Source organism: Limanda limanda, chromosome 19, assembly GCF_963576545.1.
Source record: "Limanda limanda chromosome 19, fLimLim1.1, whole genome shotgun sequence".
Classification (NCBI taxonomy): domain Eukaryota; kingdom Metazoa; phylum Chordata; class Actinopteri; order Pleuronectiformes; family Pleuronectidae; genus Limanda; species Limanda limanda.
Window position 1 is genome coordinate 5,956,882 of NC_083654.1, and position 14,359 is coordinate 5,971,240.

A 14,359-nucleotide genomic window follows, 5' to 3' on the forward strand; every position below is an offset into this window, starting at 1 on the left:
TCGAGAACTGAAGTCACAACGCCAGAGCAATCCACAAAAAAATACTTCTTTTTTTTTTCCCCAGGTAGGAAACATGACAGCACAACATGGTCAAACGGTTCAGGGGTAACCGTTCCCCCAACACAACACATTCACTGAATCTTTCCTGGTGGACGTTTGGGAAATCAACTGAACATGATGGGAGATATCAAAGTGGTGCCTCTCAATAAAAGGTCTGGAACAAATAAATAAATGAGTGAATAACACAATCGGTCCGACTGACCATCTGCTGCGTCATCAAGATTAGCCCAGCACCATGTAAACACAACACCACCCCGATATGTTCTAATGACAACAAAACAAAAAGACAGCACTCTTCTGCAAACCTTATGCTAGCTACATCGATCAAAGTATGGATGAAAACCGAACATCAACACTTGGCACTTAAGAACGGAAAAGAAAACAAACAAATAAACATTCCTCAATATCTTAATGTACATTTTTGTAAACAGCTAAATGCCGAGACTAGGGCATGTTAATAGACAATCGGTTTGGCTGGTGTCTGGCATACCAATACTGTGTCATTGTGAAATGACATGCACCTTGTCCAAAGTTAGGTCTTCCCTTTTAAGTTTGCGAAGATCAATTAGCTCAAAGCGATCGAACGTCTCTGAGGTGACACTTCATTGGTTTAACTTTTGAATACTGAATTGAAATTATTGGATTGTGAGAAATCAGGCGATTCACAGCCAGAGAGAAAGGGACGGTTTTGAAGTCTGATGCTTTTAGATCCCAGGATTGCAAAGTATGTGGTTTCTGCGTCTGAAAAAGAGAAACTGAAAGGCACTGTAAGATCTGCAAATAATGGTAACGGCTGGTTACCTTGACATCATTAAATCCAGTGGACAATATGGCGTAACGGGTTCTAATTTGGTCCAGAGGGAGAGGAAAGGTTTCGGCAGCAAACAGGTGAACGCTTATGGAACATTTTGGCAGTGCCGGGTTCGAATCTAACAGCATTTTTATTTTATTTTAGGACAAAACGGAATCTGCTTCATCCACTTACTAATAATCCTGGAGAATCTACTATATTCCAGCATTAAGGGGCAAAATCGTACTGGAATATCTGAAGAATACAGCAAACGTGTACCTGCTCAATATCACTATCTTCTAGGAAATGTACGTCGGTGTAACTGAACTGAAACATTACAAAACAAACAATCACTGATTTGAGTAGATGGCAATATCAAAACATGAATAGTTTTACATTCATGTACCTCAAACCTGGCTTTACTTTACACATCTAAACACGTCTTCTGTCTTTATATAAACGATCATGGAGGCCAATTGTTTTTTTTAAATAAAAAGGTCTGGGAGTGAGTTCACTATAGAAGTGAGTATGGCTGTGGGGGGGATTCATACTGTACAGCAAAAGAAGACTGACATGACGTGATGCATGATGGCTCTTAAGTAAAAGTTTGGCCAACAAATTGCATGTTCCTTTCTCCCCCTTTAAACAGATCATGCTGTCTAATGGCTAAATCCCAAAACTCAATAGTACAAACAAAAATAATGTGATTGTACACAACCCCCTCAAAATAATAGTTCTCATAATAGAACCAAAAACTAACCCAAGTACACATATATAGAGGGGCTGTGTGCACTGTGCACTGTGTGTGTGTGTGTGTGTGTGTGTGTGTGTGTGTGTGTGTGTGTGTAAGTGTGTGTGAGTGCAACAACTGTCAGGGGCTGTTAAACTGAAAAACAAAAAGCCAGAACTGAGAACGTCACTGAAATAAAGAAAGAGAAAAAGTTCTGTCTGACACAAAGTGTGGACGTCAGAGTCACTTTTTGAGGGGCTGGTAGACTGAGGCGTTGGGGTCCAGGGACGAGGGACTATTGTCCATGAACTTGGAAGAGTAGTGCGGGGCGACGGGGCTGTGGTTGCTGCTGTCTGACGAGTAAGACAGGCTCGGCATCACCGCCATCACCTCGGCTATCTTCTGCTTCAGCTCTGCGATCTCCTGCTCCCTCTGGTGGGTCTGGCCTGGAGGACATGGAGGATCAAGAGACGTTAATCACACAGAGTGCAGAGCGGGGGGAACACACGTGACCTTTCAAACTGAATCCCTGAGAACTCAAATGGTATTTTAGCTCATCATGAGGATTTTTTAAACCAGAAATGCCCAAATTTGGAGGAGTGGAAGGTGGAGCCTGACTGAGAGCTCGAGAAAACTGCACTCACCTACACCCACTGGACGGTACCAGCTGTCAATTACACATTATCCATGTCCCAATGCATCCTGTGCTTTAACGTCCATTTTAATCAAAATGGGAACATTATTTACGAAATGAACAGCATGCTGTAATGAGGAAGACTTAAAACTATTGATCAAGACCCTTAACTTTGTACGACAATGTTTCCAAAAGTCATAAATCAAGTGAGAATTAGAATCATGTTCCATAATAGAACCTGACTTCCTTTTGCAACCAGTGGAGTCGCCCTCTGCTGGTCTTTTAAGAGAACACAGGCTTCACTTTCTGGACCTGTAGTGGACGTCCATCTACTATACAGTCTATGCTTGCAATTTAACCTACAATGCGCAAATGCATCCAGACATTTTAAAGAGCCAGCTACAACTTTACCAGTGAACAGTGTGCGGAAATCTCTGATTATGCACCGACAACATTAAAACCAGTTACCTATTTTAATACTGTGGCTGATCCGTGTATACACACTGGCACTGATTTCATTTGACAAGCCCAGGATCTTATATTTTTCAACCAAATGATGTGCAGTGGGTTATTCTTTTACAAGCTAATGATTAATAGACTGCTAAACTGCTGTCCCATTAAACAGCAGATGTTTGACATGTCACAGCAGGTAGACCACATTTATCATTCATCATATTAATCACATTCCAATGTCATGGCTCAATGAGAAGAGAACTGAGGCATCTTTAAAGAGATTTGTTTCATATCTGCTTTTCCTTCTGACAAAAAAAAAGGGCTGCTACATTTTCACCTCCACCCTGATGTAAGGAACGAAAGACAGATTCTGTAGCTTCTACAATTCTATTTCACTGTATCCCCACAGTCCCCACTTACCTTGTGCTATCTCCAGCTGCCTCTTGGCATCTCCCAGTGCAGAGAAGAGGTCCAGTTTGATCCTGGTCTCAGCACTGAGGCTGTTCTCCAGGTGCTGGGTCTTGTCCTGCATGGCTGACAGTGCTGACATCAACACCTCTGTGTCCTTCTCATTCTCTTTGTACTTCCTCAGCTCCTGTGTGTAACAAGTGTGGTAAGAGTAATAGGATATTAGATGTATGGTCACACTACAAAACACATTATTTCCTGTGGATATTTAATTTTATTGCCCAAACAAAAGTTTTACTGTTGATATGGCACAGAGGGTTTCTTCATTTATTTACACCAATAGCTCAAACTTAAACAGCATCAAATGTTATTTAAGGGATCATGTGCTCTTAGAAATTGAAGTGCTCATAGATAATTAGAGGTAATATAGCCAATTACATTAGAGCATTTAGTGCTGCTCTAAGCCTGCCTGTTTGCCTGGCCTGTGGTAATACTAGGTTGCAGCTTACTCTCTGAAACCATAAAAGTGACCTGCAATAATTGAGCTACAGCAAATGAAGGTGACAACATCAACTTTATTATGAGTCCCAGCAAACTGCTACAGAGCGCTGATCACCCGTTTTATTAGATGTTTTTTTACCATTGAACGAATTGCATGTCTACATCGCACCAAATTTGACTGTACACTTCCATGACCTCTTCAAAATGTGTAAAGCCGATAACTTGAACGATTCCATTGACGTGCAATCCACATACGGACAGACAGTGATTTGTGGAATTAGTACAAAGAAGATATATTTTTCAATCCTGTGACTGACCAAGTAAGTGCACATTTACAAACATGAACTATTTTGTTAATGAAAAATAGTCAGTCTTACCTGACACTTCCCCTCCAGATCCCTAATCTGCTCCTCCTTAAGTTTCATGTCCAAGCTGAGCTTCTTATACTCCGTCTCTAGCTCTCTGATACGAGCGCGAAGAGAGTCATTAGACTCCACTCTGTGGAACAAAGGAGAAAAAGGCAAAAATTTAAGTCAGAAAATAGAGGGAACATATTATATGGTACACTTGGACCTAAGCAACACTTTATATAACAATAGTTATATAAAAAAAAACAACTAAGCAATCCCTACTGAAGAAATTACACTTATTGCACAGCCAGTGATGAGAAGTCCTGGGAACCACGAAGCTATCACACCCCCCCTGCAGCTTCAGGCAACATTATTTTACATTTTAATTGAGTTAGGCACAAATTAGTTTACATTGGCCTCCTCGGTTTCATCTGCCAGAGGGAACAAAGACTAATCTCTTGAAACATATACTGATACTCTGCTTTCCTTGGTTCAGAGGTTAACATCTCAACAATCATTTAATTAGTACCTAGTGGCAGTAGCTAATGCTACAGCTCTGGCAGCCGTGGCCTCCTCCATCTTCTTCCTCTTCCTCTCCTCGGCCAGCTGTTTCTCAGCCAGGGCCCGAGCCTCCTGCTCAGCCTTGAGCCTCTTCTCCAGCTGGGAGATGGTCTGCTTATCTTTCTGCTTGGCCTGGACGGCGCTGTGGAGCCTGAGGAGTGAGGAGGAAATGTTCAAGTAGGTTGGATCATAAGGTGAACATGGGTATGAGATTGAGAATTGAATATTTTGAGTGTTTATGCAGATTTTTTTACGAGACTTTAAAAGCCTCCTCTAGCACCATCAGCCATTCAAAGTAGTCACTTAGAATGTGAAATATCTCTATTAATGTTGCCAGGATAGTAACCTATCTGGGACAATATCGAATTTTCCTTCAATAGTGAAATATCTGGTGTTTTCTTTTAATCACTTAGATTGTGGCCGCCTGCCAGTCAAATTTTTTCAACACATTTTCATAATATTTTGTATACACTTATAATAACATATAAAAGGTATAACTTTTTGTTTTGCACCATTGCTTCATTGCTGTTGTGCAGCATATGACCCAGCCAATGAAAACATACAATTATAAATCATGTTCTGTGATGGAAGATTAACCATATCTGACGAAATAAGCTCCTGAGACATAATTAGGGTCAACTCTGCTTAGAAACATAACACAACAAACACGATTTCTAAACTGTGGAACTCTGAGTTTGGAAGACCTAGGCATTCACTAGGTTGTAATGGCAACAACTACTGAGCTGCATTATAGGAAATGTATGATCCAGCTTGGTCCACACTACAGGCTTAATGTTGCAGTTCCTCTTCCTCTACTCTTTCAATGTTGGCCATTTTCATTCAAAACTTTTGAATGAAAATCTCACAAATTTAAGGATGTGCAATGATAGACCACCTGAGTATCCCTTGTATAAATAAAAAGCTCTAATGCTTTCAGTTGCTGCAGCTAATTCAAACTTCCTTTTCATAATATCTGCTGATTTCTCAAGATCAATAATCCCATTAATTGTATGGCGACTAGAGAAAAGTCGTTTAAAGTAGAGGGGAGTATTGTGTGTGGGCAGACTGCAGATGCACCCACTTGTTCTGAAGCAGCTCATTGTCCTGGCGGATCTGGCCCAGTTCAGACCGAAGGCTGCGGTCCTGGCTGCTCATAGAGGACAGCTGACTCCGCAGGTCTGACTCCAGCTGCCTGTTGGCCTGGAGATCTGCCTTCAGTCGCTTTACATCCTGCTCCAACCTTGAAAGGCAAGAAGAAGAGAGGGCTTGAGGGCCACAGGCGATATAGAAATACTTTTTTCATTATGCTATGGAAGGGGATGACAGCATCGACTAGTATCTTCAAAGTGTCAAACTGAAGGTACAATGAAACTGCTGCTGAATGCTTGCAAATGTTAAATGTTAATTACATCAACAACTCAATAAACCAGACACAAGATGTACAGTAAAAAGAAGCATGTGTTTCAAACGGTACGAGTGTTTGTGTGTGTGTGTGAATCTTACCGTACTAGAGCATCTGGCTTGCCCAGCTGGTTGTTGGGAATGCAATTCTCCACCGGATCCTTCTGACCCTTCCCAGCCCCTTTCTGCTTCTTCTCGCTCTTACTTGTCGATGAGCCTTGCGGCACGCTGCCATTGGTAGAGCTGTGATTCCGTGGAGATGAATTCGAAATGCTGCCCGCAGCTCCACCGGCATTTTTATTGTTCTTTCCCGCACCACTCATTTCCTCTTTCGAAGTAGTGTGTGTGCTAGTGTCCGGGTGGGCGTTTTCTCCAGCCAGGTCGTTATTTAGTCTCTTTGCCCCGACGTAGTTCTCAATATACTCTGTCTCCTGTAGTTTAGAGTCCAGTGTGTGTACAATACTGTTGTTATTGATTCCAACGGAGTTTGTTTTTTTGCCCTCGCGCTCTTTTGCAGTACTGTCCTTCCCTTTTTCCCGGTACTCCAGTTCTGGTAAGGGGACTGATGTGCTCTTCTTTCCAGGAGTAGCTCCGTTTTGGGATATTACTGGAGGTTCCACCTCTGTGATCCCTTTAGCTAAAGCAGCTGGAAGAGAGTGAGCACACAAAGCGTTAGTGAATGTACAAAGTTATCCGGATAGAATTAACTAAATCCCAAAGTCAAGTGAAATGTAATTTAAATTAGTACAAATTCTGGCATCAAAGTGCCATAATCTACAGCTGCTGACTGCATAAAGTAAAGGAAATGCTCTTCATTAATTATATTGATTAATATCATGATGATAACCCTTGTTATAGATGTGAATCACCACATGAACGCTCTCTTTAACTCTGTATAACAGCAAATTTAATATGTGTAGGTTTTGTAGCGCTTTACAAAATAACTAATGTAACTAATCCACCTGGCCTCTGAGAAATTGCAAATGACAACATTTTATTTTAGCTTTTTACGTTTCATAGCTTTAATGATTATAATGAAAACAGTCATGAACCGCAGCCCTAATTTTAGCCGCAATTAAAAAACAACTCTCCTGTAATATCCCAGAGGTAAAGCCTCCTATTTGTAATAATTTACTGACTTGCAGTCTCAACCCATAGTTCCCCTAAAAACGTATACCATGGAGAACTATTTGTAAACATTAGGGAAAATATATAGACACATATGGTAAAGTCATATTTCCACAATTGGGTTCATAATGATTACTTAAGTTACCTTGACCTCATATTTCCTGCTCTTACTTCTTTTGTAAAATAAAGTGTCAACTTAAAGTACATTTTTTTTTCTTGAGCTTGACCAGAGGTGAAAAAATTCTGGTGGGAAATTTCAAACTTAAAATTTTTTAAATATTATGGAAAGATTTTGTAGCTCTGTATAAATATGTGCACTGTATTATTCGACCATTTCTATTCATTGTTGCGTCTCCAGTATGCAAGATATGTGTTTATATGAACTTCAACTTTGCGTAATGAGTGTTGTGTTTCATGTGTTTTTCTTTTGTGCGTCTCTCACCCTCTTCTGCCTCCCTCTCTTGTCTCTGCAGCATCTGTTGCTCTAAAGGCAAAGCCTGCTGTAGAAGCTGCATGTAGAACTCGTTCTCCTTTTGCACTTCCTTCTGTTTCCTCAGTCGCATCTTGTAGCTAACGTAGCTTTTAAACCCGAAGCCCAGCGTCACCACTGGATAGCCGATACTGAGAGGGGAAGAGAAACACGGTGTCAACTTTTGACATATCATTATCCTCTTGGGCAGGATATGCTGGAGTAAAATGGATATTTTCCCACTTCCCATGTGCATTACAGATTAAACAATGAGACATTTACCAGTGCGCAGCAAAGGGTCTACACAGGTCTACATGAAAGTTCTTCAGATCTTTGAAACGTATGGCAGCTTCGATGTACACAAACAGAATCCACAGCGATACAGTGGGTAGACAGACTCCCCTCTCTGCATGAATGTAGGGAGAAAAAAATACGTCAGCACTTTTAGGTCCAGCACAGAAGAAACTTGGCAGCAATCAATTTCTTGTGCACACATTATTTCAGGAGAAAGTGGCCATTTGGCTGGCAGACAACAAAAAAAAGATTCCACAGAAAACTTGGACTCACCCGTGTGCCAGACATACTGGACCCATACGTAGGTGCTGGCGGCAAAAAACAACCATTGGACGGGGATGAAAAGGAGGCAGATAATGTCCGATGTGAACGCCACACATACGAAGAAGACAGAGAACGCCTGAGTGAAGAGGAAATGAGACAGACGATTAAGCATGTAACATGAATGGCACTCAGTGGAGTGCTTACCACCGCTAAGGCCCAACAGGCCCCTAAAATTAGATCAAGCTGGACCAAATTGCCAACATTTCAGATTTCCCCCCCTGTAAAAATACACAAATTATTCCCACAGAAATCAGTGAAAAATGCCATCAAAAAATGCCCTATCTTGCAATACTAAAGAGAGTGATTACAAAAACATCCTGTATCCACAGCAGACTTTAAGGGGTTCTTCCCTGATTCACACTGCATCCACCAAGTATTGTGGAAGTCAGCCCAGGAGGACAAACAAAAACGACAACAGGTGAAAACATCACCTTCTCAAAGTAGGTAATAACAACTGCACATAATTTCATAATTATATTTAGTATTAAATATTTAGTTACTGGTTGCCACAGGTCAAACTTCAATCATGGATTTTTGGAAATTTTAGGTAATTCGGTTTATTACCTACTGGTTTTTACACCGCATTGTATCTTTTTAAGTGCCAAGGCACGATTGCCTAAATTATTGGACAGCTTTGGCTCAGGAGTTAGAGCGGGGTGTCCATTCAGCAGAAGGTAGTGGTAGTAATCCCAGTCTCCCCCACACCCCAAGTGTCCCTGGGCAAGATGCTGAGCCTCTAATTGCCCTTGAGTGAAAGTGATGCACTGTATGAACGTGGGTGTGTAAATATCAAAACTGTAAAGTAAAGTGCTTTGAGTTGGACTTGATAATACAAAAGGCACAAAACAAATAAACCATTAAAAGGTTCAGTGTGTAAGATTTAGGTGAAAGGGACCGTATGACAGAAACTGAATATAATCCTAGTGTGTTTCTAATTGTACAAATTGTTGTTATCTTTTCCCTTGAATGGGCCCTTCTTATGAAAAAATATATATTTATATCAGGAGCTGGTCCTCTCTTCGGAGGCTGCCATGTTTTTTACAGTAGCCCAAACTGGACAAACTATAAACACCTTTTGAGTTTTTATGACAACTGGAGGTGACCACAGGTTCTCTTTCAGGTTTGGGGAGGGTGAGCTGAGGGGTGTTCAGCTCCACCGCTATCACTTAATATAGGACTCTGTGCGTGTTTCTTTGCTGCATCCTTGTGGCGGCTGTGTGATTCTGTTCTGTGTTGACTAGAAACACACACACACACAGACACACTCACACAAAACACTTACCAGTCCCTGATATCTGAAGGAGTCGTAGACGCTGCGAATGAAAAGCCAGAAGGGCCACAGGTACTCAAACCTGAACTCCAACACAAAGTCGGCCAGCAGAACCAGCACCCACACCACGAGGAACTTCAGGTACAGGAACGTGCTGCAGGGAGAGGACAAGACGGAGAGGAGAGCGTGAGACGACCAGGAGAAACTTCACAAGACCTATTGAGGATTTAGGTGGCATCCAGACATCAGGTTTATACAACAGACTTGCAATGCAACCTGAAGGTCACACAAGGTTTGAATACAGATAAATAACCATGCAACAGTGATCAAGTGTGAAAATATAGAAATCTCTAAGTGTAACATGTGCTGCTGTGATATAAGGAACTGAAATAGATCCATTATCAGCTGAGAAGTGAGAGAGGAGGTTGGTAGAGAGAGAGGTTAAGAATGTATGTATAGAGTGTCATGTCTGGACATGCTACTAAAACGGCTTTATTTTCCTTCACTGGCCATCAACCAGTGTGAAGGAAAACACACTGTGTAAATAAGATGTGCGTTTAATATGCTTCAGTCAGCCCGGTCTGGTTTGGCGGTGATTGGTTATTTACACCTCTGTAAGACAAAGCCCAGGTGAGAGCCCCGCCGGCGGCTGGCGTCACCCCGCACCTCAAAACGAGCGCCCCCTTGACATTGCCGTTGTCATCTCAGGAGGAACAAAACGTTTTTTTTCTTCTCACCAGTTCATTCAGCTCCCGATTTATTTATCAGCTACATCTTTTACAAAAACAAATATAAAAAAAAAACAACAGGACGCGTTGAAGTCAAATTAAAATGTACACAAAGTCTCCGCGGTCACGTTTAAATTCGAATTGAGCCAGAATATGAATTTATTGGGCCTGTGACTCAACGGTTAGCACAACGGTCGTGTAGCTCGTAGCTCCGGCTGTGCAGAGCCATGACTGAAGCTAACCGTCTTCAACATATGCAGAGAGACGCCATTGTTACACCATCACGCCCCCCAACCCCCAGCCCCCAGCCCCCCCTCGGTACCTGCTGTAGATACCCTCCGTGATTCGGTTCCGTTTCAGCGGCCGTCGGAGTTTGCTGCAGTCCGCATTGCGCCGCTTCATCCTCCCCCCGGAGAGATTCGCTGGAGCTGTTGTCGCTGCGGTGACGGCGGCCGGAGGCTGGGGGGGGGGGCGTCACACGCACATCCTCGCGTCGTCGTCTTCGTCGTCGTCGCTGCTTCGCTCCTCCGCCACGCTGTTGTTGTTTCCTTTGCACATGAAACAAAGAAATAAATAACAACAGTCCGCGTCAGGCCCCGCCCCCTTTCACGACACGCGCCCCCCCCTCCCTCCCTCCTTCCCTGTCACCGACCTCATGACGCTGCTGGCCGGATGGTGACGTGAGAAACAAACATGGCCGCCCCCTCTGACTGCCGACGAGTTTAGATGGGTCTCTCTCCGATTTAAGTGTTTAAAGCGGGCACGTCTGAGCGGTAAGTGTGAGAACAGCGAAAAATGTCAAATAATGTTACCCTACGTGCTGTAGTTTGTTGTTTGTACGCTGCTTGTACGTAAAAAAGTCATATTTACACCTAACGTAACGTGATCAAACTTACCCACGCTCGCAGAACCACGTTTGTTTTGCCAGACGTGGTCGTTTCTGCTCCCTCCACGGAAGTGTATTTCTCCTGAAGTCTATCCAGCTGCGATGTAACATTATAAAAAACATACACTATTTCAGTAAAGCCGTGTAATACACGTGTTTTGTGAGATTTGTGTGTCAGGGAGAACGTGAGGATACGATAAAATAATGAAATATATAAAAATATCAAAAATACTATAACAAGGGGGAGGGATTGTGCTCTACTGTTTCCTTACAACGTAATGCAAGATCACTCCCCTGGTGCTTGTAGTATTTTCTATATTTAATTTAGTGTCCTATTTTTTTAATATTTATACTAGCACAAATACACTGCAGCAAATTCCTTTTATGTAGAAACCTGCTTGGCTAAAAAAACGACGAAGACAGTGAGATCCCAAAACGCTCCGAAACTACTCCAGAATTATTACTTATATTTAGTGAGTCCTCCTCACACAGTTCTACAATATACGGCAATTAAAAAAATAATGACGCCTAGAACCAGGTATGGACACCTGTTATTGTTTGTGTGCTGGACGTTGTGTCCAGAGCTTTTTAGCAACAGTCTATGGTGCAGAGTGAAGTTAGAAAACTTGTCATCCCACCTGGTTTGTCTGCAATGAGGATTTTAATGTTTTTCATGAAATGAGACTGAACTAGCTTTATTACTCTTAGTGTGTATCCTATATTTAATCTTGAAAGCTTTACTCAACTGGTGTTATTTTCTTTACATTGTATTTCTGCTATTTCATAGGTCTATTCAGCACAGTTCATGAGTTATGCATTCCACATACAGAAAGATAGACGTTTGTGGTATTAGTAGGTAGAAGCCGTTGTGGTTGTTGCTATTGACAATGTGTTACTAATGTGTAAGTGGTTGGTTTTTTCAACAGATAATACATACCCAGGACAAGATGGAGGAACTTTTGCTATCAGCGGAGGAAAAAGAGAGAGAGGAGGAAGAGATTGAGGAGGAAGGTGAAGAAGAGGATGATGACAAAAAAAAGGAACTGGAGAAAGATGACAAAGAAAAGATTGGTTCCGATGATAAATTAAAGGAGGCTAAAAAAAAGGCACGAGCCAGAAAGAATAGAAAGAAGGTTCCCAAACCCGCTCAGACTAAAGACCAAGAACAGGATGATGTCCTGAACCTCAACAACGAGGTGGTGAAGATGAGGAAGGAGGTGAAGAGGGTGCGAGTGTTGATCATCAGGAAGCTGATACGACAGATCAGTGCCTCGAAGAAGAAGAAGGGGAATGAGGCGCAAGTTGAGAAGAGTCAGAGGAAAGCTGCCCGAATGCTAGAGGAGGTCCACGCCATGAAGGTGCTCCGACCAGACTTGGTAGGTTTCATAAAAACGTTTTCATTATTTTTGGAACACATTATTCAGCAACTTTCAGCCAAAATTTTATAATTATTTTAAAAATACAAAAATGTCTAATTATTTAATTGATTTCTCCCACTGCCAGGTGACCAAGACAGCCTTGCAGAAGAAACTCAACTTTGAGCAGCTGTGTAGAGACCCCAAGTCAACCATTGTTGACCGGGCTGTAGCACGCATCGCCACCCACCCTCAGTTCATCAAGAAGATCGAAGACATTAAAGCTGCTGTGGAAGCCTTCAAAGTGGATAGGATGAAGGATCTAAAAAAGGGAGGAGGGGTGAAGGTGCAAAGTCAAGCCGAAAAAGTAAAACCGCCGTCACCAGACAAAAGTAAGGAAAAAAAGAAAGACAAAGAAGAGGGCAAGGTTAAAGTGCAGCTTAACGGAATGTCAGAAAAGAAGGAAGGAGATGGTATCCCTAAAGATTCCAGTGTTGCTAAACCTAAAACAGACACAGTGTTAGCAGCTCTTGCATCCGCCACTGCTGATGTTCAAAAGAAAGACAAACCAGAGTCTGAGAGAGTGTATCCAGTATCAACACAGAGTGGCAAAAGAAAGGACACTGTGAGAGATGTTCCTCAAAGTAAAGGTGCAGGAATGAAACCAAAAGCAGCAGTGCTTCGAAAACAGGAAGAGGAGGAAGAGAGTGACTTCGAGTCATCAGATGACAAAGAGAGTGATTTCGAGTCATTAGATGAGAAAGAGAGTGATTTCGAGTCATTAGATGAGAAAGAGGGTGATCTCGAGTCATCAGATGAGAAAGAGAAAGATTTAGAGTCATCAGATGAGAAAAAGAAAGAATTAGTGTCATTAGATGAGAAAGAGAGTGATTTAGAGTCAGCAGATGAGAAAGAGAAAGAGTACTTTGACGACAGCACAGAGGAACGTTTCCTCAAGCAGTCCTCCCAGTCGGAGGAGAGCGAAGATGACTTCTTCGTTGGAAAAGTCAGCAAATACAAGAAGAAGAAGAAGCCGAAGGTCGTAGAAGAAAAGAAAAGGGTGGAGACAAGTGACCAGGCGACAACTTCAGACAGGGTCCAAAGTGAACTTGATGAACTCGAGTCCAGGCTGAAGTCTAAAGCGAAGTTTCAGTCTGTCTTTTTCCCTTCCCTCTCTGGGTCTAAGAAGAGTGCTGGTGAAGCTGCAGGCAGGGGAAGAGATGGTGATAAATTTAGGGGTTCAAACAGAGATTTCACTAAACAATCCAGGTTTCAAAAAGAGTTCGCAGGAGAAGAAGGAAACTCAGGGAACAAGTACAGCAGGCCAGAAGACAGACGGGGCGGGTCGGGGGAGAGGGGCTTTGCATCTGGCGGCAGAGGGAGGGGACGAGGCAGAGGCGATTTCACGAGGCAGAAGGCTCCCATGGGTCGAGGTGCCTTTTCCCAGCCGGAACCAGAGCAGGCACTGCATCCCTCCTGGGAGGCGAGTAAGAAAAGAAAGGAACAGCAAGGACAAATCCTGCCCTTCCAAGGGAAGAAGATCAGGTTTGATGACTGAACAGAATCGAGTGACTCACAGATGTGGTTGATTCTTGATGTCGGCAGTGACCGACACATTATGTAAATGTGAAGGTTGTCCCTGCTTATGTTCTCTGACAGTGTTTTTAAAGTATGTAAAAGAACAATGGCCTGACATTTCTTTATAAAACATCATGAGAATTAAGTTGTTCAAATATTGTGATTTCCAAATATGATTTAGATTCAAGCTGAGAAATTCCTAACATAAGCAAATAATTTCTATGTGTTATAGGTTTACCAGCTAACAAAGGCTTGGGGAAATATTTGTAATTGTGAATTTTTTTTTTTAAACTTTTAAATGGATTTGTCAGTGTCTTTATTCTATGGAACTGATGTATTGAGATACACTTGAGTGGCAGGAAGACAACATTGCACCAAATTACAGTTTTGTTTTTTCCTCATTTGTGCTTGAACAATATAAATGTTGTATTTACAGATA

The 14,359-nt window shown here is 42.2% G+C and overlaps 2 protein-coding genes across 2 annotated transcripts; one reads left to right on the forward strand and one right to left on the reverse strand.

Moving 5' to 3' along the window:
* Positions 1-1,694: 1,694 nt before the first annotated feature.
* Positions 1,695-10,653, reverse strand: maco1a (macoilin 1a). Its single transcript, XM_061092588.1, has 11 exons — positions 10,424-10,653; positions 9,386-9,527; positions 8,053-8,179; positions 7,768-7,891; positions 7,459-7,637; positions 5,991-6,534; positions 5,569-5,727; positions 4,456-4,638; positions 3,954-4,074; positions 3,088-3,262; positions 1,695-2,026 (listed from the first exon to the last, which is right to left on the reverse strand). The coding sequence occupies exons 1-11, from the start codon at positions 10,501-10,503 to the stop codon at positions 1,824-1,826; spliced, it is 2,037 nt and encodes a 678-aa protein (XP_060948571.1). The 5' UTR covers positions 10,504-10,653; the 3' UTR covers positions 1,695-1,823.
* Positions 10,654-10,804: 151 nt separating this feature from the next.
* srfbp1 (serum response factor binding protein 1) lies at positions 10,805-14,359 on the forward strand. The gene is made up of 3 exons (XM_061092750.1): positions 10,805-10,874; positions 11,914-12,363; positions 12,491-14,359. The coding sequence occupies exons 2-3, from the start codon at positions 11,935-11,937 to the stop codon at positions 13,898-13,900; spliced, it is 1,839 nt and encodes a 612-aa protein (XP_060948733.1). The 5' UTR covers positions 10,805-10,874; positions 11,914-11,934; the 3' UTR covers positions 13,901-14,359.